Below are 24,431 nucleotides of genomic sequence, written 5' to 3'. Positions count from 1 at the left end.
GGGAGGCAGAGGCAGGTGGATTTCTGAGTTCAAGGCCAGCCTGGTCTACAGAGTGAGTTCCAGGACAGCCAGGGCTAAACAGAGAAACCCTGTCTCAAAAAACAAAAACAAAAAACAAAAACAAAAACAAAACACCGTAGGCCAAGCTGTTAGCTGTCCTCCGTGAAGCAAGCTTCAGCCAGTCTTTGCAGATTTAGAGTAGTTTACAATCTTCATGATAAGCCAGGAAGTAAGGCATGTAAGGAGAAGAACCAAAGCGGGAATCGATTGTCAAGTTCATTTCCAAGAGGAAAGGAGGCCAGTGGGATGGCTCAGTGGGTAAAGCCACTTGCTCTCAAGCCTGAGTGTAATCTTAAACCCTCATGGCCAAAGGAGAGACTGACAGGTTGTCCTCTGACCTTCACGCACACCACGATAGCCCCCTCAAGTGTCTTACATTTTTTGTTTTAAAGGAACAAAAAAGAATCTAGCTGGGTAGGCAACGTGGCCCTTTCTTCTTGGTCTCCAGTACAACCTTTGAGGAGTTTTTCTCACAAGGACAGGACAATGGGGAAGGAGCTGGTCAGAAAGCCAGCACCAGTGTCCTCAGCTCACCCTCCTGTAGGGAATATGATAGTCCCTCTCTGTGAGTGCTGCGGCAGCCCTATGCCAGCAGCCTCCAGCAGGGCTCCCTAGATAGACCTAGGTCCCAGGCCTGCCCTTGGGGGCTGTGTCCTGATAAAGCCTGTTGCGCTGAGACCTGTCCAGGCACCAAACAAAAGCTACGCTGTCATGTCAAGCCCTGCTACAGAGGCTTTAAATGGTGTGTGCAAAGCACTTCCTATAAGGGACTGGCAGCCCTCGCCTGTTAATGTGGTCAGAAACACTTCTTGTCCTCCCCTAAGAGCTGAGTGAGATAGACGGCTTAGTTCAGTGTTTGAAAAAGAAACTCTGTTTCCTTTTCAGCCAGGGAAGTGCAACAAGGAAGCTCTTGGGAAAGGGAGTCTAAGTACTGGCAGGATAGTGCGGGTAATCCCCACCCCTAGGGGTCTAAGGTCATGAAGACTGTTCCTAAACCAGCCTAGGCTACATGGTGGGACTGTCCTCCAACAACCCCCTTAAAGAAAGCCATAAGTACAGAGAGGGAAGAGCACCTTGGCCATTGGCTTTTGTCTACAAGAACCTTTGTAATGAAGGGGATTAACCATGCCAGCCTTTGTACCACTGAGCTGCACCCAAGACCAGGGCCCTTGTTGGGTTGATCTGGGGTCTAGTGATTCATGACAGTAGAGCAGATGACACAAAGAATGAGGTGACTTTAAACTGCAGACATCTCCATAGCATTATGCCTCACTAAATGGCACACTTAAATGTCATACTCAAACTGAATCCACTACAGAATACAAGGATATTTTTACTTAACCTTTTAAAAAATGCCTGCCCGTGTTGGAGCTTGAGAGATGGCTTAGCAGAGTGCTTGCCGTGCAAGCACGAGGACCGGAGTTTGGATCTCAGCACCCAGAGAGAGCAAGCCATCGGTTTCGAGAGTGCCTGTAGCTTCAGCTCCGAGGGCTCTGATGCGCTCTCTGGCTTGCATATGCTCAGGTGTGTGCACTCACACAAGCACAGCATACATGGAATGAATCCATCTTTTAAAGAATAGCATGTTAATTGTTTAGAGAAAGATGCTTTTGTCACCGGTCTCCTTAGATGTTAAAATGCATTCGCTAAGTTCATCGATGCCTCGTTAAAGGTCCTAGGTCCTAAAGGGTGATCCTCAGAGGCACTCTTCAAAGAAGTCTGTGCCCCATACTGAGAGATAGCTGGAAACACTCTTAGTCAAGTCCAGAGTGAAGATGTACATAGCCTGTCAGGAGCTCAGTCAGTACAGAGAGAGACTGAGAGTGCATTCCAGATGGAAAGTGACCCTTGTCTGCAAAAGACATTGAAAATTTATTTAAAAGAAGATGGCTTTTATGTTGTTAAGGAGATTCACTGAGTTCCTCCCTCATGCTTGGCATTCCTTGAATAATACATGTACACTATCAGGCCTGGGAGGTAGAGCTAGCCCTGTGTCCAGTTTACATCTGGGAAGCCTGAGGCCCACATGGACTCAGTAACTTGGCCACAATGGTGTAGCTAGAGAGTGGTTCTCTGTCCATCAGGCTGTATTGGAGCCAGCCTTGCCCCGTGTTGCTGTATAATACATGCTCATGGTCATAGCTGTGTCTGTAAACATGGTGTGGTTGAGTACATGATGTCAGAGGCCTTTGACTCTTCAGTGCTTAGACTTTTGGCTCCCAGGAAGTGGGCATGTGTGGGGGACTAGGGGGCAGCCTTGTCCACTGTGTGCCAGCATTGGTGTTTGCTGGAGTCACTCCCCCAGTATCCTTCAGTCACTAAGCTCACCCACACACAAGCACACACTCGTTTGTATGTTCATTTTTTAATTGAATTTACAAGTAGTTAAAGGGGTCCTTGGCCAGCAGGACTGAGCATAAATGCCTGTGGGTTCAGGCAACTTCAAGAGTCAGAAGTATGTGGGGACTATTGTGCCTAACTGTCCCTCTGCCTGAGGACAGAGGCAGGCAGGTGGAACAGGAGCAGAGGAGCAGCATCTGGAAGTGGCTGAGAGTCTGGATGTGAGTGCCCCCCCCCCTCTGTGCGCAGAGTAGCCTCAGTTTCCCCCTCCCCCTCTCTGTAGCCAGAAGCCCAGGCCGAAGCACCTGGGCCTGCCTCCTAACGTTGGGTATTCACTGATGTGGCTTCTGTCTCCTCTCTAGGTATGGAGAAAAGGGGAAAGCTATCCGGATTGAAAAGGTCATCTACACGGGCAAGGAGGGGAAGAGTTCTCGAGGCTGTCCCATCGCCAAGTGGGTGAGTGTTGGGTCTCCACAGCTGAGCTGTGTCTGGGCTCACATGGTAGAACAGGTGGCAGGGCAGGTGAGCAGGAAGTAGACATTCACCATCACGGGACCCTGGTGCCAATGACCCTTGTGGCAGCTGGTCACCTCTGTCCTACGTACATGCCAGCAGCAGGCATCCTGTGCTGTCAGGAACTGTGTTCATCTTACACTAACTGTGTGTGACTCCTGGGTAAAAGCTGAAGATCCTGGAAGGGAGGAGGTGTAGCTAGTCTAACCTGTTATCTGACCTCCCCTCACTCCTGGCACCCCCTCCCCCAGGGCTTTGATTCCTTTTTTCTATGTGTCTGAGTGGCCAGTACTCCTGTCCCCTACCTGGAAGCCAGGGAAGACACTGAGGGTGACCTACAGGCTGGGGACAAGACAAGGCCTCTGGGTAATATTATGCTGAGGCTCAATTCTTCCCAGCCTCTAAGCAGAGCTCTTGAGTAGCTGGTCAGGGAGAAAGTCATTGACAGACCTCAGTCCCTCAGCGTTGCCCTTTGGGCCCTCCCCAAGCTCTTCACATCATGAGTGTCTGCAGCTACAAAGCTGGCTTAGAGAGAGCTAGGCTCTCAGGAACTGAGCCATGTTTAATGCCCTAGGCACCCTGGAATCGAGACCTGGAGACACAAAGTTTAACCAAGAGACAGCTGCGATGCTACATTTGTAGGAGTTAAGGGACAGGGGCTGGATGAATGTTGAGACTGGGCTACCCTGGAACACAGACATGAACAGGGCGACAAACATTAAGTAGCCCAAGGAGAAGAAGCATTTCCGGTGAGGAGGGCCTCACAGGCAAAGGCAGGAAGGCCACAGGAGTTTCGGGTAGCTGACCTGGATGTTGCCTGCACACTTGCCATCTTCCCGTGGGATCACTCCTTGCCTCTGCATCTCTGAGGCTAATGAAAATAACACGACCGACCGAACTCAAAACATCACATACTTGTTCTCGGCCCTTCTAGCCATTATTGTAGGACTTTTCACAACAAAGGAACCTGGTGCTTTTTTAAAAAGTGTGACTGTGCATGCTGTGTCCACCCCATGGGAGGTGGCCCTTGTAGTAAAAGGTCTGATGTGGTAGGAGGTGCCTCCTCAGAGAACCCACCTGCAAAATGATGTCAGTCATAAGCAGAGTTTGACTGTAAGGCCTGGAGAACCCTGGTTCACTGTCATAACAGCTTCTGCAGATGTGTGTCAGTGCCCACAGTAGGCCTCCTACAATCTGCCGGGAGCCAGACAACCAGCCAGAGTCTTGAAGCAGCATTTGACTCAGTACCTCGGTTGTATTCTTCTGAATTCCAAGACACATTTCAAAAATAGTAGTTGATTGTTGGCAGGAAATTGGGAGAATAACATCATTGTGACCCTGCCTTAGACCAAGACCTCATGATCAGGGCTGTGTGCCGTTTAGCGTGTAAAATATTCTGTAACATTTGTAGCAAGTCACGAAACCTGCTATAACAAGCAGAACACCTTGAGAGTACTGCCAGTTGTCAACTATAGATTGCATTTGATTCCACATCCATGACCTACATCAGAGTCGGGTGACAGAGGCTGAAAGGACAGTGCTGAGGGATGGGAATAGAAAGAGCTCACCAAGGATGTACAAGACCCCAGATACAGTTAAATCAGATACAAAGTCTGCAGTCAGCAAGAAGGATGGCTCAGTGGATGAAGGCACTTGTACACAGGCCTTGTGGTATGAATTGCATTCCTACATCTTACGAGGTGTCAGGACAGAACTGTCTCCTAAGTTACCCTTTGGCCTGCATGGGGCATGCACAGGCACAGTAAATAAATGTTAAAAGGAAAATCTTAATTAGAAAAAGCAGAAGAATTATCTCAGGCATTGGGGAGCATCAGAAGGGCAGAGCTGGAGCACAAATAATAATCCATGAGTGGAGCTTCAGCTTATTCATTTATTGGAAGGAAAAGTTCTAGACCAGTGGTTCTCAACCTGTGGGTCCTGACCCCTTTGGAGGGTCGCATATCAGTTATCCTGCATATCGGATATTTACATATTCATAGCAGTAATGAAAATACAGTTATAAAGTAGCAACAAAAATAACATTATGATTGGGGACACCACAACATGAGGAACTGAATTAAAGGGACACAGTGTTAGGAAGGTGCTCTAGAGAAAGTGGTAGCTTCATGCTGAATGAACCTAAAGCCTACAGTGCACACTGTGTCAGTTTATTATGCATACTTTACCGTAGTGACAAAGAGTGTGGTCTGTCTCAAAGAAAGGACAGGACAACAGAGTATTAAAGCTCTCCATTTCTAGTCTTTCTTACAAACTGGAGAAGCTAGTTGCACTGGGCCGAAGTGCCCTGTGTGGTTAAGGAGAGCTAGGCATCTCAGCTTCTAATGAACAGATGTCCCCACTGAGCCCTGACTTTGTCAGGCCCCCTTTGCTTCTTGGCATTGCCAACCTAGCCACACCTTTCTGTGTAACCTGCAGAGTGTGAAAGGCAGGTGTGATTACATCTGTCTACAGCCTAGGTCCTTCCTGACTGCCACACCTACGGGTCATACTTTGGAGGAGCCTCAGGCTGGTTTGCACAGTATTATACCCTGAGTGTAAACATAGATGTGCAGCACTTTCTCTGCCCAAGTGTAAAATGGACATAGCTATGCAACGCCTTCTCTGCAGACATTCTGGGACATCACAAAACTTTCCACTATATTTCTGGTTCACACTTCCCTCCTTTTAAGTCTGTATTGGTCACAAATGTCTTAGACTTCATTGTCATTATTTTTTATTTTGCTGTTTTAAAATGTGTTTCTTCTTCCCTAATGGTGCTGTCCTAAAGATGGACAGCTACAGGTCTGTGGGGTAGTGAGGGGCATGTACCATGCAGAGCTGTGTGGCCCTGCAGGGCAGTGGCTCAGTCCCATGTCTCTACAGGTGATCCGAAGACACACACTGGAGGAGAAGCTGCTGTGCCTGGTGCGGCATCGGGCAGGCCACCATTGTCAGAACGCCGTGATTGTTATCTTGATCCTGGCCTGGGAGGGCATCCCTCGAAGCCTTGGAGACACCCTCTACCAGGAGCTTACTGATACCCTCCGGAAGTACGGCAACCCCACCAGCCGGAGATGTGGCCTCAATGATGAGTATGTACTGGAGTGGTGGAGGTGGTGATGGGGCTGTAGAACCAGGGTAGCAGGCACTGGGATGCTGGGCAGTGCTGGGTTCTGGCCCTGGCTCAGCTTTACTGCTCAGCCCCAGATCAACACTAACCTATCTTTATTGGATTTTCCTACCCTTTCACTGAGATGCAATTAGTTTCAGTAAAGTTACCCTTTCGGTATATAGCTTGGAGGATTTTTGTTTTATTTTTGCTGAGACAAGATCTTGCTGTCCTGGAACTAGCTATGTAAACCAGGCTAGCCTTGATTTCAAAGCCTACCTCTGCCTCTGGAGTGCTAAGATTAAAGTCACGCTCAACCACCCCCAGCAGCTTAGAGGATTTTGATATAGTCATATTACCCAGTCGAGACTGAGAACAGGGGTCCGTTCGATGGCTCAGTGGGCAAAGGCAATTGCCACCATGCCTAACAACTTTAGTTCACTCTCCAGGACCAATATGATAAAAGAGAATAAGTCCTGAAGTTGATGTCCACATACACATGTGCACACATGTGCACATACATGCAAGCATGCATAACTCTTGTACCCTTCTACAACCCTTCCCCCAGCCCTCAACAACCATGTGACTTTCCTGACCCTTTAAGTTTTCCCTGAAGAATGTTTCTTTCCAACTCATATACATTATGTGTCCTTCTGAACAGTCATGTTTCACCAAGCATTGAGTGTTCAGAGAATAACCTGTACTGGGAAACTTGGAGGAGTTGTGGGGTGGAAGGAGGAGCCCTTGTTGCCAGAGGCTAGTGGAAACCAGTCCTCTACAGGGGCAGTGTCAACAGAGACCACATCTGTATGCTTGGCCTGTGTTATCCATTGCAGCCGGACCTGTGCTTGCCAAGGCAAAGACCCTAACACCTGCGGTGCCTCCTTCTCCTTCGGCTGTTCCTGGAGCATGTACTTCAACGGCTGCAAATATGCTCGGAGCAAGACGCCACGAAAGTTCCGCCTCACGGGAGACAATCCGAAGGAGGTGAGAAAAGCGGTGCCCGGCACACGGCAGGCCCCCCCTCGCGCCTCCCCACCTGCGTCCTTAACAGCTCTGCAGAGGAAGGATTGACATGGCGCTGCACAGATGGACAGGCAATGTATGACGTTAGCAGGCTGTGTGAAAACTGAGGGCTGCTGGCCACAGGTCCTCAGACCTACGTGGCAGCTTTAGAGGAATTATTCTGAATACCTTAGATACAGATGCAGATTTTTCATCTGAATTTGATCTGATCATTTCTTTGCGGGGCATCTTTGCGGGGTGTAGGAATAGGAAGAAGGGGGGGTCTTCCTCTCTGTGGATGCCCCTCTGAATCTGTACAGGGCTTGGTAAGGAATCCCATCCCCCACTGGGCTGGGCAGACATTGGGGGCATTCATACAGACATCTAGGCCCTTACTGTCTCCATGTCCTGGTGCACTGAGTGCAGTCCACACGTACAGTCACTGGGTTGTGATTAGGCCTCTCCATGGCTACTCACCCTGGTCTCCCATCAGGACCTCTCTTATGTCCCTGTCACAACTGAACAAGGGCCTCTTGGACTCTTGTAGCTTCCACAAGGGGTATAGGATCTGTGTCAGCCAAGGCCATTTCTCTATTGCTGTGTTTTCTGTGCTCCGTGCTGCAGTGGCCATAGCAAGAGGTGGTCTCCGAATGAGCACAGTGTCCTTTTCACCCCTTCTTCCTCCCTCCTGCTTGTACTTCCGGGGTGTAGGGGTCAGGGGTCTAACCCCTCTGCTGGGGTGCAAGTATCCTGGCCATCCTGATGTCAGTCTTGGCCTTCCAGAGCTTGAGGCTCCTAATACTGACTCCCCTCTGCCAAGGTCAGGGACAGCCACTGGGTTCCTCTTCTGTGCACCATAGCCCATGTAACCATCTTCCTGGCTAAATAGTTTTCAGGGACTAGAGCACTGCTCTCCCAAATGACCTGAGTTCATGACCTGGGACCCACACTGTGGCTCACAGCCATCTGTAACTCCAGCTTAGGGGAACTGACACCTTCTTCTGGCTTCTGCAGCCCCACCCCCTGCACATATATGCCATAAAGCATACACATATAAAAATCTTCATTTTCCCAAATTCAGTACCTTTTCCCAAAATCTTTTAGACAATTTTGTAAGCTAAAAATACTCTAGAGCTCTTTCTTCTGAGCAGCAAATGTGGTTGTCTCAGTGGGTTGAAGAGTCCCAGGGCCTTAGACTCACCAGAATAAAAAGGCAATGGCTCCGTTTCTCCAAGAGCTGTCCCTGGTGCTGTAGATTGCCGGCTACACACGTCTCCTTACCCCCACGTGACCAACAGGAGAGACCACTCAGAGCAGTTGATGGTGAAGGAGGCAGGGTCCCTCCCCAGGCCTGTGCTTCCCCAGCTCAAGCCTCACCTTGGAGCTGTGTTATGACATCATCCAGACAGTGGCATAGCAGTGGCCAGGCCTCACGCACCATCGTGTTGGTTGTACTGACTGGTGATGGAGCCATGCTCCTGGCTTCTCTCCATGCTGTGTGCTTGCTGCCACTCCTTCAAATATGTTCCATGTTCGTGTTCCACACCTATTGGAAAATCCCCGCCCACCATACTACACCTGTGACCCACAGTATTCAGCTCTGAGTGCAAGACCCTGCTCTCTTGTCCCAGCTGAACAGGGCTGTGTGTAACTGATGGAGTAGCTTAGCTGTCAGGATGACTGCACCTTCCAATAGTGGCTTTTCCTGTGAGCCTCAGTATCCCCATTGAAAATGGACACACCAGGGGAACGCTGAGACCCTGGACGCACTTGGCTTCCTGCCTTCCCAGCAATGGTTCTGGTGGGCTCATTTCTGGCAGGAAGTTTGCCGGCTTGAGCAGCTCTGAATGTACCTAATTGTTTGTTCTTCCTGCAGGAGGAGGTGCTCCGGAATAGCTTTCAGGACCTGGCCACTGAAGTTGCTCCCCTCTACAAGCGGCTCGCACCCCAGGCCTATCAGAACCAGGTACTGAAGCCAGGGCCTTTGTCTCGTGCAGTTTTTACTCAAGTTCCCTGACCTTGGAGAGTTGGGAGTATTGTTTCCTTTGTGTTTTTAAAGTGCGTTCAACCTAGAAGTCTCTTGGAGCCATTGTGTGCTTTGATAAGACTCCTTCCTTAGTCACCCCACCCCTAGCTCTCCCCCACCCTGCCGTCTTCCCCTCCCCATTGGTCTGCAGTGCCTCTGGCCTAGCTTCCTCTGAGGAGCTTGAGTTCCCATCTATCCAGGCAGACAAGCTTGAGCTAACCTAGGAGAGAGCCATTCCTTCAGAGCCAGGACCTCTCAACTGGAAAACCTTCCCTCAATGGCCCAGGTTCACGCCACAGCTGTGATCTTAACCTGCTTCTCTCTAAGATCTGGATCCCAGGGGCAGCGTCGGGGTTGGTCACTCAGGCCTTCTGAACCACTGTTCTTGGCCATTCACACAGGTGACCAATGAGGATGTGGCGATCGACTGCCGCCTGGGGCTGAAGGAAGGGAGACCCTTCTCAGGGGTCACAGCCTGCATGGACTTCTGTGCCCACGCCCACAAGGACCAACATAACCTCTACAATGGGTGCACTGTGGTAAGGAAGCCTGGGGCCAGCGGAAGGAGCCAACTAATGGGTTTTGCTCCTTGTGAGGAGGGAAGTAGAGTGGATTCTTGAAGCCCTAGGTAGTGTTGGCTTAGATGGCCTGCTCCTGCCCTTCCACAGAGATAACCCTCAGATCAGTGACCCTAGGAGGCATGTGAGGAACCAGAGCCAATATGTGAATTTACTGAGCAGTAGAACAAGTAAGATGAGGTTTGGGGATGAAAAATGGAAGTCTTCCTAGAGATGCCTGCTAGGCTACATGGTTAAGTAAGAGCAGGCAGGGAGGTTTGAATGAGTGGGTCCTCAGAGGCATGCGTGTGTGTGCTGGAGAAGACGGGGAGTCGGGGCTGACTGAGGTGGAGATACCCTCAAGGGAGCGGGTACTGCGGTGGAGGCTGCGCTTGCTTTTCAGCTGGGTTCAGTACAGCCTGGACTGCAGGGGCTGAGGAGAAGGCTGGGGGCCCAGACTGAGGTGCTAGCAAGGGCAGGTCCTCGAGGATAGAGGGGGCAAGAGGTGGTGACACTGGGGGAGCCGGCAGAAGCAAGAGCATGGTGAGGCCACCTGCCCTCCACACTCCTGCATGCTTTACTCTTAAAGATTAACTGTCAGCAGCCAAACTCTCAAACTTCTCATGTCTTAGTCTCTGCGTGCCTGTACACGGCTGGGTCTGTGCATGTGGACAGCCATGCATGCACATGCATGTGAATGTGCCTGGAGGCCAAAGGTCGATCTCTGGTGCTCCTGTAAAGCTGTCCATCCCTAAAGGTTTTAGTGTCATTTTTGAAACAGTCTCTCATTGGCACCTGGAGTTAGGATGGGTAGCCAGTAAGATGAGGTCCACTTGTGCTTGGCTTCTTCTGTGGGTCCTGAAGATATAACCCGGCCCTCCAGTTGGCACAGCGATAGCTTTACACACTGAGCCATCTGCTTTTTTTTTAGTATAAAATAGAGTTTATTCAGGGCATGGGGGGAGGAGTTAAGAGGGTGGTAGAGAAGAGAAAGGCAGGGAGAAGGAGAGAGTAGAGAAGTAGGGGCCGGCCATGGGGAGAGAGGTGGGAAGGGAATGGGGAGAGAGGGGGAGGCAAGAGAGAGCTGAGCCATCTGCTTATAGGAACTTGGAGAGTTGGGAACTGGAGAGCTGGCTTAGCAGTTGAGAGCACTGCTACCCTTCAGGAGACAGACCCTCAGTTTATTTCTCAGCAAACCCTTTCAGGTAACGCCACATCAGCTTTAGGGAATCTGGTGCCCTCTTCTAGCCTTTGTGAGACATAAATCATATATTCACACGGATATAAACACATACATAGAATTAAAAAAATACTTTTAAAAACCGTTTTCTGAAGTCTTTAGAAATAGCCACAGTCAGCACTTGGTGGCCACCCCTCCTATGGCTGTGTGTATGACCATGGCCACATAGCTGTATAAAACTCTTATCTACATGGTGGTCAGAGTCTACCTGCTGTCCTGTAGTGTGCTTTTCCTCACCAGTGGTAACTTGGGCTTTCTGTGTCAGTGAGTATGGATTCACATTTAAATTTGTTGGAGTTTCATGTGTAGCTCTGATATCAGCTATTTATTTAGCCAGTTCCCCCACAGATGATGGGCAGTTGGTGAGTCACACTCTCTCCATCCATATGCCATGAGGAATCCCTACAGCTCAGGGCAGAAATGGTTTCCTCTGGAGCGCCACCCCCTCCCCATAGAGACGGTGATAGTCACAGGCTTTTAGTGCTTGTTCAGGTTCCTGCAGTAAAGGATGCTGTCAGGCTGCCTAATTCAGTGAGGTGGGCCTCTTACCTGCTGAAGAGGTTGAACTTCTTCCCCTATTTCTCTTGCCTCTCCCTACCCCACAGCATTTATGTTATATGTATTATGAGTGTTCTATCTGCATACAAAGCCTGCAGAAGAGGGCATCAACTCCCATTATAGATGGTTGTGAACCACCTTGTGGCAGCTGGAAATTCAACTCGGGACCTTTGTTTGTTTGTTTGTTTTCGAGACAGGGTTTCTCTGTGTAGCCCTGGCTGTCCTAGAACTCACTCTGTAGACCAGGCTGGCCTCGAACTCAGAAATCCACCTGCCTCTGCCTCCCAAGTGCTGGGATTAAAGGCGTGCGCCACCACACCCGGCTTCTGAGGTCATTTTTAATAAAAAGAAAGGTTACCTTAGAAGCAGCAGCTCTGAGTAGTCGGGATTCCGGAGGAAGGCGTCAGCCTGTTGGTGTGGCTCAGTGGTGGCAGTGGTGGGCTTCAGGCAGAGCTTCCTCCCCAGTCCCAGCTCAGCCACAGGGGCACCAGAGATAACACAACTGAAACTGAGCGTGTGTGCGCTCCCTCCCAGCCTCTGTGTTGTTAGTGTCTAGAACCTTAGGAGCCAGGGCAGCATGATGGGACATGGCAGGTGGCTGGCAGTCGGGCCGTGGGGAGGAGACGGTTTGGAAGCTCTCACCAGGCATGGACTCCAGTCCCATATCTCCTCTCCCTGTGTGGGGCAGGTCTGCACCCTGACCAAGGAAGACAATCGCTGCGTGGGCCAGATCCCTGAGGACGAGCAACTGCACGTGCTGCCCCTCTACAAGATGGCCAGCACGGATGAGTTTGGCAGCGAGGAAAACCAGAACGCCAAGGTCAGTAGCGGGGCCATCCAGGTGCTCACAGCATTCCCCAGAGAGGTCCGGCGGCTGCCTGAGCCTGCCAAGTCCTGCCGCCAACGGCAGCTGGAAGCCAGGAAGGCGGCGGCCGAGAAGAAGAAGCTGCAGAAGGAGAAACTGAACACGCCAGAGAAGATCAAGCAGGAGGCCCTGGAGTTGGCTGGAGTCACCACGGACCCAGGTAAGCAAGCAAGGGCTACCACCCTAAGGGGCCTTACCCTCACCTCACGGCACACTGGCCACTTAGGAGGAACGTCCTGATGTGGCTCGCTCTGTCCTTCAGAAAGACGTTCTGTGAAGTACCTGGATATAAATCCCCTAGACAGAGCACTTGGCTGCTCCAGCATGCTCTGACTGTGTCTGGGGCAGAGGCCATTGCTGTAGGGCCCAGAGGTGGGAAGTGGGCTGTATGTGTCTGAGCTCCTATTCCTCCCTGGCAGTAGGTCCTGCCACCCCATGCCCACACGTGGGAGAAATGAGCTTCAGCTGAAACTAAGGCATTTTCCGGGGTCAGAGAGTAAAGTGATGGCAGAGAGGACACAGGTTCTGCACAAGCTTGTGTCTCTCCACCTTGGAAGTCTCAAGGGGAGCCCAGTGTGTAAGTCCAGACCAGGTTTGAGCTCACCTCAACATTTCATCCATCCACTTGTCAGGCAAGGGAGGAGCTTCCATCTCCCGCCCTCTACACCCAGCCCTTGCTAGGCTGTGGCACATGTCTCATCTTTGATGCATCTCTCATGCTTTGCCTTCTGCCTTCCCCAGGCCTGTCTCTGAAGGGTGGATTGTCCCAGCAAAGCCTGAAGCCCTCCCTCAAGGTGGAGCCTCAGAACCACTTTAGCTCCTTCAAGTACAGCGGCAATGCGGTGGTGGAGAGCTACTCGGTGCTGGGCAGCTGCCGGCCCTCCGACCCCTACAGCATGAGCAGTGTGTATTCCTACCATTCGCGCTATGCACAGCCTGGCCTGGCCTCCGTCAATGGCTTCCACTCCAAGTATACACTTCCCTCCTTTGGCTACTATGGCTTTCCATCAAGCAACCCTGTCTTCCCCTCCCAGTTCCTGGGTCCCAGTGCCTGGGGGCATGGGGGCAGCGGAGGCAGTTTTGAGAAGAAGCCAGATCTCCATGCTCTACACAACAGCCTGAACCCGGCCTACGGTGGTGCTGAGTTTGCCGAGCTGCCAGGTCAGGCTGTTGCCACAGACAACCACCACCCCATCCCTCACCACCAGCAGCCTGCTTACCCAGGCCCCAAGGAATATCTGCTACCCAAGGTCCCCCAGCTCCACCCAGCATCCAGGGACCCCTCTCCCTTTGCTCAGAGCTCCAGTTGCTACAACAGATCCATCAAGCAAGAGCCAATAGACCCTCTGACCCAGGCTGAGTCCATTCCCAGAGACTCTGCTAAGATGAGTAGAACACCCTTGCCAGAAGCATCTCAGAATGGGGGACCCAGTCATCTATGGGGACAGTACTCAGGAGGCCCAAGCATGTCCCCGAAGAGGACTAACAGTGTAGGTGGCAACTGGGGCATGTTCCCTTCGGGGGAAAGCCCTACCATTGTTCCCGACAAGCTCAATTCTTTTGGGGCCAGCTGTCTCACTCCTTCACACTTCCCAGAAAGCCAGTGGGGACTGTTCACTGGTGAAGGCCAGCAGTCGGCCCCCCATGCTGGAGCACGGCTTCGAGGCAAGCCATGGAGCCCCTGCAAGTTTGGGAACGGCACCTCGACCTTGACTGGTCCCAGCCTAACTGAGAAGCCATGGGGGATGGGAACCGGGGATTTCAACCCCGCCCTGAAAGGTGGCCCTGGGTTCCAAGACAAGTTGTGGAATCCTGTGAAGGTGGAGGAGGGCAGGATTCCCACACCGGGGGCCAACCCGCTGGACAAAGCCTGGCAAGCCTTTGGCATGCCCTTGAGCTCCAACGAGAAGCTATTTGGGGCCCTGAAATCAGAGGAGAAGTTGTGGGATCCCTTCAGCCTGGAGGAAGGGACAGCTGAGGAGCCCCCCAGCAAGGGGGTAGTGAAGGAAGAGAAGAGCGGACCCGCGGTGGAAGAGGACGAGGAGGAACTGTGGTCGGACAGTGAACACAACTTCCTGGATGAGAACATAGGCGGGGTGGCCGTGGCCCCGGCCCATTGCTCCATCCTCATCGAGTGTGCCCGGCGAGAGCTGCATGCCACCACACCACTCAAAAAACCCAACCGCTGTCACCCCACCCGCATCTCGCTGGTCTTCTACCAACACAAGAACCTCAACCAACCCAACCACGGGCTGGCGCTCTGGGAGGCCAAGATGAAGCAGCTGGCGGAACGGGCGCGGCAGCGGCAAGAGGAGGCCGCACGCCTGGGCCTGGGCCAGCAGGAGGCCAAGCTCTATGGAAAGAAGCGAAAATGGGGGGGTGCTATGGTGGCTGAGCCCCAGCACAAAGAAAAGAAGGGGGCTGTCCCTACCCGGCAGGCACTGGCCGTGCCCACAGACTCCGCGGTCACCGTGTCCTCTTACGCCTACACAAAGGTCACTGGCCCCTACAGCCGCTGGATCTAGGTGCCAGGAGCCAGCGTACCTCAGCGTCGGGCCCGGCCCGAGCTGCTCTGTGGTGCTTTTGCCCTCATACCCGGGGGCGGGTTGGGGGTGCAGAAGTCTCTCTATATCTACATATATGGATATGCTTATCATATATATGTATTTATGGTCCAAACCTCAGAACTGACCCGCCCTCCCTCCTCTTCTTCCCCAGCACTTTGAAGAAACTACGGCTGTCGGGTGATTTTTTTTTTTTTTTTGATCTTAATATTTATATCTCCACGTTTTATTTTTCCCCTTGTTTTGAGGGGGCTTTTATTTTCCTTTTGTTTTTAAAACTTTATCCTTGTATATCACAATAATGGAAAGAAAGTTTATAGTGTCCTTTCACAAAGGAGCGTAGTTTTAAATTCCATTTAAAATATGTATTTATTGGATTTTTTTAAAGCGACAATAGTAATGGGTTACAGGTGGGCAGGAAAGGCCGGCAGTGCTTCCTGCCTGGCGAGCCCAGCCTCCTGGGGGCTGCAGGTTCTCTCAGCCATCTGCCCCACAAACCAAGGTTAGCATGTAGCCCTGGTCTATCCCTCCTTCCCACAGGCTGGGGAGCCTTTTGGGACCACCCCGTTCTCCTCTGTGGAATGGGGGAAGCTGCAGACATCTGGGGGCCTGGCCTGGAAATGCTGGTGTTAGATGTCCCCAGAAACCAGGTTGGAAGTAGACAGCTTCAAGCTTGCTAGTCTCCACACTGAATCCTCTCTGTCCGTTATTTACCAAGTCATATGATGTCCTGGTTCGCTAGGCAGCACCTCAAGCTGGAGCAGGAGTCGAGAGGCTCCGAGGAGCTCTTCTCGTCCCGTTGATAAAGCCGGTGAGTACTGGGCCGAAGGAAGCTTAGTGGCAGATTTCTTAAAAATCGCCCCAAAGTTTGTCGATACTGAAAAAGGGCTACTGTATCTATAGAATCAAGAAGTTGAACCCAAGCTGTGAAGAGCCAGTGTGCTGTACGGTGCTCTGCGGGTGCTCTGCGGTGCTGTGTGGTGCTGGAGCCTGGTGCTGTAGTAGTGTGCTGGGACTTTTCTGACTCTCGGGGCAGGTGGCATCCTGCCAGAGCTCAGCCAGCCAGTGTGATGGCAGGTCACGCATCGTCCTTATTCCTGGATCTTCACACGGGACAATGGTGCAGCCCTTGCAGGGCATGGCCTACACTTCATTTAAAGTGCAAGGGTCAGGCGTTTTCAACAGGTTGCTATGCTTTTCCTCCTTTAAGGGGGCCAGTTCTCCATTGGATCTTTTCTCTCCTCCCTCTCCCTTCTCCATCTCCCCTGAAACATGCCCAATCCTAAAATCCTGGTGCATTCATTCAGCGATTTGAAAATGAGAACGTTGGTGCTTTAATTTCTGTGACATTGAGAGGTTGGGCCTGACAGGTGGCAGCGGCGGTGGTGGTGGTGTGTCTGCAGCAGGTCAGTCCTCATGAGTGTTTTTCAGAAGCCATTAGCCATGTAGTCAGGCTGCCCATGCGTGCGGACGTGTGTGGTGAGTGGGGGGCTTCATCAGGACACACACAGTGGCAGCCGAGCCCTGAGACAGCAGTTAGCACGTGGTTCTAGCCAGGTTTGGTCTTAATAAACTGAGCGTAGCAATCCCATGACAATGCTGAAGGCAGGTCCAAGTCCCCAAGCTTCGCGGTGCCTTGTGCCAGAGCCGAGCGGCCGGGTGTTGACTAGAGCCCTTCGGAAGCGCTGGCAGAGAGTGGCTAAAAAGGTGTCCTGAGCATTTTTGTGGTCTGGTTTTAACTGTAAATAGTGAAAGATTTTTTTAAGCACTTTTGCCTAGATTTAAACAGCAACTTGAAAAGAATAAAAAGTACATTTTAACCTGTGATTGTGGGAGAGACTGTAAATAGTAGCTGAATATTTAATGTGCTTTGTCAATCCACCTTAACCATAGTCTGTAAAGTTGCAATTATTTTACAGGACAAAAAAATGAAATTATTATTGCTTTTGAAATAAATACCCAAGAGCTTATCAGGACTTAGAATTATTCAGAATTCAGATTTATAGGAAAGCCTCTGACCCTCGGTTTGACAAGCTAAAGAGTCACAGGCTTTAAGGCGCATGCTAATTTTCTAGTTTTGAGGGAGAGTTGGTCCTTGAAATGCTATTTTGCTTAATCGCATCAGTGCTTTTACGCAGGTCTCATCTGACTCCGTGCTTAGGTAGATGCGGGGGTGCCTTGAAAAACTTCATTTTAAATAATCTTAAATATGATATTTTACAAAGCATTTGGAGAATGTGACCGTGTATATGGCCCATGGAAGCCCCAGGTTGGCTGATGGCTTGCAAGGTCCTGAGCGTGGCCCAGGTGATAACTGTTGCTGGCAGTGTGTGGATCTCTCTGACGCGTATTCAGTATGCTCCAAACCTCCTCACCCTTTGGTAGCAAAGCCATTATTAGATGAATGGAGAAACCAATACAAGCTGAAAAGCACGTGATGTCCATCCCCCAAGCCTGCACAGCCTTTGTTCATGAGCTCTAGACCAGGAAGCAGGCTGCCGTGAGGTGAGGCAGGCAAGAGGCGTTCCACGTTGGCCCTTCAGGTCCGAGCGAGCGAGCGAGCGAGCGAGCGAGCGCTGTTTCGGGGCTCAGCGCCGCGGCTGTGCTTGAGCCCTTGCTGACTTTCACACACTACATGTATAACCTACCTCAAATCTGTCACTGAATTGAGCATGCTTTAGACATGTATTTAAGACGTAACTATGCACAGTTCTATATCCCCCATCCCTTGCTGCTGAAGGCTTCTTAAAGAGAAAAATCAAAATTTTTATTTTTACTGGCACTATCATTTTTTAAGTCCTGAAGATGATTGACAAGACATTTTTATCATGAGAAGAAAAAATAAATAAATAAAGCCATTGCAACTCAAGAACCTGACGGCATGAGCAAGTTTTAAGAGTAGCGTTATAGCCGGGAAGATGATGGCTTCGGAGTCTGCTCCCAGGGTGCCCGTCTGTCCGTCCGTCTGTCCGTCCGTCCGTCTGTCTCCACAGTCCACAGGCAGTGCGAGCGTTCGGTGCCCCGCCCCCAGCTTTGTTTCCTTCCGCTTTGTTTTTGTTGTCCCTGCCTGCTGTGTGCAAGAGGACTTTTGAAGTTCTGACCTGAGAGGTTTTCTTTTAGAATATAAGTCATTTGCAGCAGGAGCTCACAGAATAACTGGTGCTAGCTGGAGAAACCACCTGTCAGTAGCAACACTGAGGGTATCACGCGGATTGGGGAGGGGTCAGTTTGAAGTCTGGTTATAGTGGGGACTGAGCAGCCCAGCCCTCCAGGGTGCTGCCTTGCCTTTTTGCTGTGGTGGCCCTGGCCCATGGGAAGGGACTCTGCCTCCTCTGGTCCTCCCACCTGCTGCTTTAAAGAAACAGTAGTTTGCAGAGCTAGGGGTTGTTAGTGCTGAGCATCAAGAACAGAAGTCGAAGGGCTTTGTTGCTCCATAGCTGATGGCGGTGGATGTGTGAGCGTGGTCTGACAGTAGCTGAAAATCCAGTGTCACAGAGCGAGGAGACTTGACTGCCTCAGATGTCAAAGCAAGGCCAAGCTGGTGGGAAACTGATATATCCCTGATGTGCCTCAACCAATCTCTTTCCTTTTGTTACTGAAGTGTGTTTTCTGGAGTTGGAAGCATTTTTATGAATTGAAATAGTCTAATAAATGGTGCTATGGTGTTTCAATGTGACTGTCCCTGATCTTGTCTCCCTGAGGTGCTATCAACGTTTGAAACCACAACCAACCAAAAAACGAGGTGGGCCCCGTTTCTCGGCTTTTCTTCCCTCTTTTGGTGCTGTCTTTGTGGACCTCTGTTTACCGCGCTGTGTCTGCTCTGAGCAGGGTTCTGGGTCTGGTGTCTTGTTGTTCCCCTTGGTGGCCAAAGCTAGGCTCACAGAGAAGGCAGCTTGCTCTGCGCAAGGACAGCAGAGGCCCGCCTGTGGGTTTGTCTATCTTCTTAGCCAGATTAGGACGGGAGTGGTGGCTTTGAGAAGGGGAGGCAGGGCCCCTGCCTCTCCTTGTATGTCAGGTATTCTCTTGTGTCCCAGGGTGCTAACCCCAGAGGGGACAGGCTGTGGTCCAGAGGCAGCGCCTTTACCTGGCCCCGGCAGGGACGGGATGCGCAAGACTTTGGGTTCTTGCTGCTCATTGGTAGCTCCTGGTGCTCAGACTAAAGGCAGGTGCTTTTTTTGCCCCTCAATGCCACCAAGGCCGCTTTTAGTTGGTGCTAAACTTCTCCCTGTGTCCACATAAGCTGATGCAAAATTTAAGATCTTGACAGGAAGCTTCATTTTTACATCATCCACTGTCACAATTTTTTTTAAAATACCTCAAAACAGGACATTGTGACAAGTTAGATTCCATGAGGGTATGATACTCACAGGCTGTCCATGGGATGACTTCCTTGACACATCTAGGGTCATTCTCTGTTCATTCTTAAGCAGTAAAATGCAAGAGTGCTTAAGGGAAGGAGCGTGGTTGGATTTTTTCCATTCTCTTAAGTTTTGCTTTTGAATAAAAATGTGAATCTCCTCTGTCCATCTCATCAAGCTTTCTGTCATGGTTGCTGTCATTTGAAAATCTACGCAGCACCTGGTTTATCTGCTGTCCTACCAGGCCAACTTCACCACATACCCTGGACCAAATAACACATTGGAGGTGCATACGCCAACCCATCTGCGCATAGATGATTCTGGGAGTGCCGCCTTCCTGAGGGGGCAGAGCCATAGGCTTCTCACCTGAGGGGAGACCTCAGCACAGAAGCCGGGTTCTGGGCTTTGTGCCTGAGGATCAGTGAGCTGTTCAGCCTGCTCCTCATTTGCTTCTATTCTGATATCAGGGATGCTTTCTGTAGGGTGTCTGTCAGTCATGCTCTTCTCGCTCCGACTGCTCATCATGCAGGGGGAACCCTCACTCTTCATATGGGGACAGATAATAATTGGCTCATCTGGACATCCCAAATTTTCTTGATTCCAATATAGATTTTTTTTTCCCTTTTTCTTTTGGGGGTAGAGGGAGAGAGACGGGAGTGATGTCATTTATTTTTCTTGTGTTTAAAGAAGCAAGGACTGGCTGTCTCACAGCATACCAATGCTTTAGACTTGATCTAGAACCCTTGTAGCTTTTGGATGTGTTTTATTTCTTATCTCTTTGAATTCCTGTTTGGTTGCCTGGCTTCCAATGGAGGTGAACTTAACAACCATACTTGAATATTCCGTCTTGACTTTGTAAACTGTGGCTACTTGAAATGAAGTTTATCTGGGGTTGATGGATGAGTGGTAGGTTTTTGCAATGTCTCAAGGCAATAGGATGTGTATTATTAAACTGTAGATATCTTAGTACAGTAAATTTATGCTGATAATTTTATTTTGTATAATTTTTACCTTTTTGTTAATATTTTCCTTCCAGTTTATTGGTTTGTCTCCTGAGCTACCACCGCCTTCCTTCCCCTTTCCTTCTCCCCCAGTGTTTCAGTAAATTTAATTTAGGGTGCCTAGAAATTGCAAGTATGTATCCTTTTTTGATTTGTATTTTATTATAATTTACACAAACAACTGGGTTTGTGAACTGTATTACTCCTGGCATCTTTAAAATATTGTGGGTGTTTTAATAAATTTTATATTTATTTTTTGCACTCAAATCCTGTGTAAGCTTTTTTTTTTTTTTTCATCTTGAACCTGAACTAACTTGTGACATAAGGAACCCTGTAGTTGTGTCCTTCTGGAATATATTATAGACACCCAAATGAAGCCCGCCTCGGGGCAGTGAGGGACTTGGCAACTAGTATTTGAGGTCACAAGCCACGCTCTGGAGCAGCCTTAGCCCTAGCTCTGCTTTGTTCAATCTCCATCATTTGGAATTCAGCCATCCTCACTTCCACCTCCCAGTACTAAGAGCACTGCACTGAGGCGGGTTCTGACGGCTCAGCACAGTCAAGCAACGAGGTGCGGAGCTGGACCCCAGGCTGCTGGACCTGGGACAAAGTGGAGGGTGTCTTTAATCCAGGTGACAGTTCTTGTGGTGGCTAAGTGTGGGGAATTCTGAGCTGGGGAGGATAAAAGGACAGGAAGCCGCCCTCTTCTCCCATGTCCTCTGCCTGAAATGTCCCACCAAGCAGATCTAGCACCTGAAATGTGCCATCCAGCAGACTAGAGGCCTTGTTTTGAACTTCTACAGAGGAACCTTCTAGAGATGCACTGACGTGCTGTGCATGTTCCTGTACGTACCTAGCCAGCCACAGGCTCTTGGCCCCGTTAGCAGTGCCAGATGTGGGTTCTATCTCATGGATTGGCCCTTAGAAACAATCAGAAAGCAACTGGCTACTCCCGTGATTTTCTTCCTGCCGCTCACTGTACAGTGGGTGGGTATATTATCTTGTCAGGCGAGTTGTTGCAGATGATAGGGTTCACAGCTGGGTGATTGCTTGTCTCCTCCAGCAGTGTGCCTAGCAGCCTGCGAAAGCTCGTTCAAGGTGAGTACCAGTTTGATTTTTTCCCTGTTGTGCGATTCAAGTATGTGGTGTGTTAAAGTATTACCATCAAGTGCTGCGGGGTAACAAGAGCATTGCCTGTAGCCTATGTTTGGGGGTCCTGTGGGGTTCCATGGGCCAACAACTTAAAAACCTCAGCTGGTCAACATGCAGAGAATAAGAAACTGTAGAGGGCTGCCCTGGGAAGGAACACAGTGTTACACAACACACATACCCAAACGCGCATGCATGCAAGGATCTCTGTGGAAGAGGGAATGGAAAGATTGTTAGACCCAGAGGTGGTGGGTAACTTCAAGAAAAATGGTGGTTTTTCAGACACACACAGGAGAGCAGTTGCACATATAAGCTCAATAGCAGGTATAAGAGCATGCACAAGACCTGTACAGGCTCAAGCCAAAATGAAAGGGGGAAGCCGGCAGAAGTCCTGCCACTCGGGAGTTTCTAGCATTTGATAGCCGCCGGAGGACAGAGGCCATTTTCTTTCATGACATGGCCCCACTCCTAAGGGCAGTCAGTGGGCAACACAAACGGGACTTGATGGGAAGAGAACACAGTTGGGTAAGGAAGTGAGGGTGGGTATAGGAGGAGTCGGGGAGGGAAGCTAATATGAAGTTCTCAAACAACTGATAAAATCTTAGAAGTTTTGCTGCTGGCCCTGCAGGCTGCCTAGTCTTGAACTGTTAGTCATCTCACCTGAAGTACAAAGAGACCTGAAGAGTCCGTCCAGCCCTCACAACCGGTGGTCGTTCTGTTGGCACCCTCCCACCCCCAGACCACCAGATAAAGACTGGGAAAATCGTGTCCAGCTCCAGACGTGTCTAGCCCCTCCCTCCTACCTCTGGAACTCTGCACAGAGTCTGTCACCGCTTTCCACCACTGCAGAGCCCTGCCCTAGTTTCCTCCCCTAGCCCCGCCCTAGCCCTCCTGCCCCAGCCCCTCCCCTAACCCCTGCTCAATCCCAGGCCCTAGCCCCTCCCCTAGCCCCTGCCTAGCCCCAGGAGACCCCTCATGCCTTATTCTCAGACATACGCCCGTCTCTGCTCCCGTGTGTCACCCACTCATTCTTGGCTTGTACCCTGAGTAACAAACAGCTCACCCTACCCCACCTCTTCACACCCCACGCCACCCCCATAGTTTCTCATTCAGAACTCTCGGGTCCACCTCTGCCCAACCCTACCATCCATTCCATGTGCTATAGATGTGCTATTTGTGTTTCTCCAAAGAGCTGTCCTCAGGCAGGCCAGAGAGCCTGGTCCTCACTGATCTCGCTTAAGGACTACACTCCCCAAACCCTCTGCTCCTGGGCTCCATGGCTGGAAGATGTCCCAGGAGCCTGCAGACTTTCTGATCACCCAAGAGAATCAATTCACAGCATAGCCTACCAGATGTGCGCAACCCATAGGCCATGGGGCACATGCGCACAGGATTGCTCTTGACGTGGCCCGACAGTCATGAATGGAAGTCATGATGGGTGTTTTGAAACTTTTTTTCTTTCCTTATATTGGGTACATGGCAGCTGGGAGAGATGCCCGCCCTGGCACACATGTAAAGGTTGGCAGCCCACCTGCGGGAATGGGTCCTCTCCTCCTCCCATGTAGGCTGTAGGACCCCAGCTCAGGTCTCAGACCATCAGGCTTTGTGGCCACCTCCTGGGTCCAGCAATTTTCCTATGACTGACTCAGTCACGTGGCTCTCAAACATGAGCTTTATAGCTCATGGTATTGAGTTGCAGTGTCCAGGCATTGAGTCCCGCTGCAGCCACTTGCCTTTGTGTGACGACCAGTGTCAAGGCTGTACAAAGCCATGTCTTGCTCTGCCTCACTGGTGACTTCAGGGTGGCTGCATGGTACTCCATGGCAATTTGTCAGAGCTGAAGCTGTGCCACAAAATCAAAGCCACTCTGCCAGGCCTCCCTCCTTCCCAGCGGCATCCTCATACAAATCTGGTTTCTCTCCCCCCCCCCCCCAAGTATCCTGAAGCCTGCTCTTCCTTGTGACTTAGCCCACCTGTATCCTGGCACGGGCTTTTGACTAACTCAGACTAACATGAGCCCACCAAGACAGACACTTTATGCCCACTGGCAGGGAGGGGTGTGCCAGAAGAAGACCACAGCAGAGCCCTCCAAAGCTGGGACCCTGGTGGGTTTTCACACTTGGTCTAAACTTGTGAAGATTAAGTGACTTCCCACGCAGACCTAAGACATCTTAAGATGCCCAGAACACCGATAGACTCAGCTGGTAAAAGTGCTCACTGCCAAGCCTGAGTTCAGATCCCAGGACTCAGATCTGCATGTTTTCTCTGCCTCCCAAGTGTGCACTGTAGCACACGTACAACAAGCACCACCTCATGCACATGCGCACACACAGATTTTTAAAAAAGCTGTCGCCAGGTGTGGTGCACACCTTTGATCCCATCACTCCAGAGGCAAAAGCAGGTGGATCTCTGAGTCCGAGGCCAGCCTGGTGTGTCCACAGTGAGTTCCAGAACAGCTAGAACTCTGTAGAAAGACTCTGTCTTAAAAAAAAAAAACAAAAAAAAACAAAAAAAAAAAAAAACTATTCTGTGAGGGATGTGGGGATGGCCGGGAAGGCAGAAGCCACATTCAAGGTATTTGGCCACTGGACTTAGGGGAACACAGGTGAGCCAGCTCCTGGAAACACAAGAAGGCAGGCCCTGAAGCTGGGTGAAAGTCAGCCTACACCCTCTGCCTACTGTCGTGGATTCGGAGACACTGACTGAGCGACCACTAGAACGTCTACCCAGAACACCAGACTTGGTGACCCTGGCATCCAGACAGATGTCTCAGCTTCTCAGAGTCACCCCCAGAGCCCAGGGTGAGTGTGTGCAAGGTCAGCTGTAAAAGTGCAGCTGCTGGCAAACTCACCCCATCAGATGCGGACAAGAAACTGGGGGTTCGTCATTCTTATAGAAGTATGGGGGGGAGAGAGTCCCTAAAACTTCATAGCACCAAAACCCTGGGGTCAGGCATAGTGACACATGCCTTTCATCCAAGCAGGAGGCCTAGAAGTTCAAGTTAGCCTGGTCTAAGTAGTTCCAGGCCGGCCAGGGCTACACAATGAGATCCTGTTTCAAAGGCAAAAACAACGAAAACTCTGGCC

General features: G+C 50.7%; 1 protein-coding gene across 6 annotated transcripts in view; it reads left to right on the top strand.

Moving 5' to 3' along the window:
- Tet3 (tet methylcytosine dioxygenase 3) overlaps positions 1–15,187 on the top strand; it is a 92,380-nt gene extending 77,193 nt beyond the window's left edge. For all 6 annotated transcript variants that reach the window (XM_029478287.1, XM_029478289.1, XM_029478286.1 and 3 more), the window contains 7 exons: positions 2,763–2,856; positions 5,797–6,005; positions 6,859–7,009; positions 8,904–8,993; positions 9,455–9,592; positions 12,097–12,433; positions 13,015–15,187. In XM_029478287.1, the coding sequence (XP_029334147.1) occupies positions 2,763–2,856; positions 5,797–6,005; positions 6,859–7,009; positions 8,904–8,993; positions 9,455–9,592; positions 12,097–12,433; positions 13,015–14,798 (2,803 nt within the window). In that variant the 3' untranslated portion in view covers positions 14,799–15,187. The remainder of the gene's footprint in view (positions 1–2,762; positions 2,857–5,796; positions 6,006–6,858; positions 7,010–8,903; positions 8,994–9,454; positions 9,593–12,096; positions 12,434–13,014) is intronic.
- Positions 15,188–24,431: the final 9,244 nt, after the last annotated feature.

This window comes from Mus caroli, chromosome 6, assembly GCF_900094665.2.
Source record: "Mus caroli chromosome 6, CAROLI_EIJ_v1.1, whole genome shotgun sequence".
Taxonomy (NCBI): Eukaryota; Metazoa; Chordata; class Mammalia; order Rodentia; family Muridae; genus Mus; species Mus caroli.
Note: the sequence above shows the minus strand (reverse complement) of the source record. Positions and strands in the feature narration are given on the sequence as shown.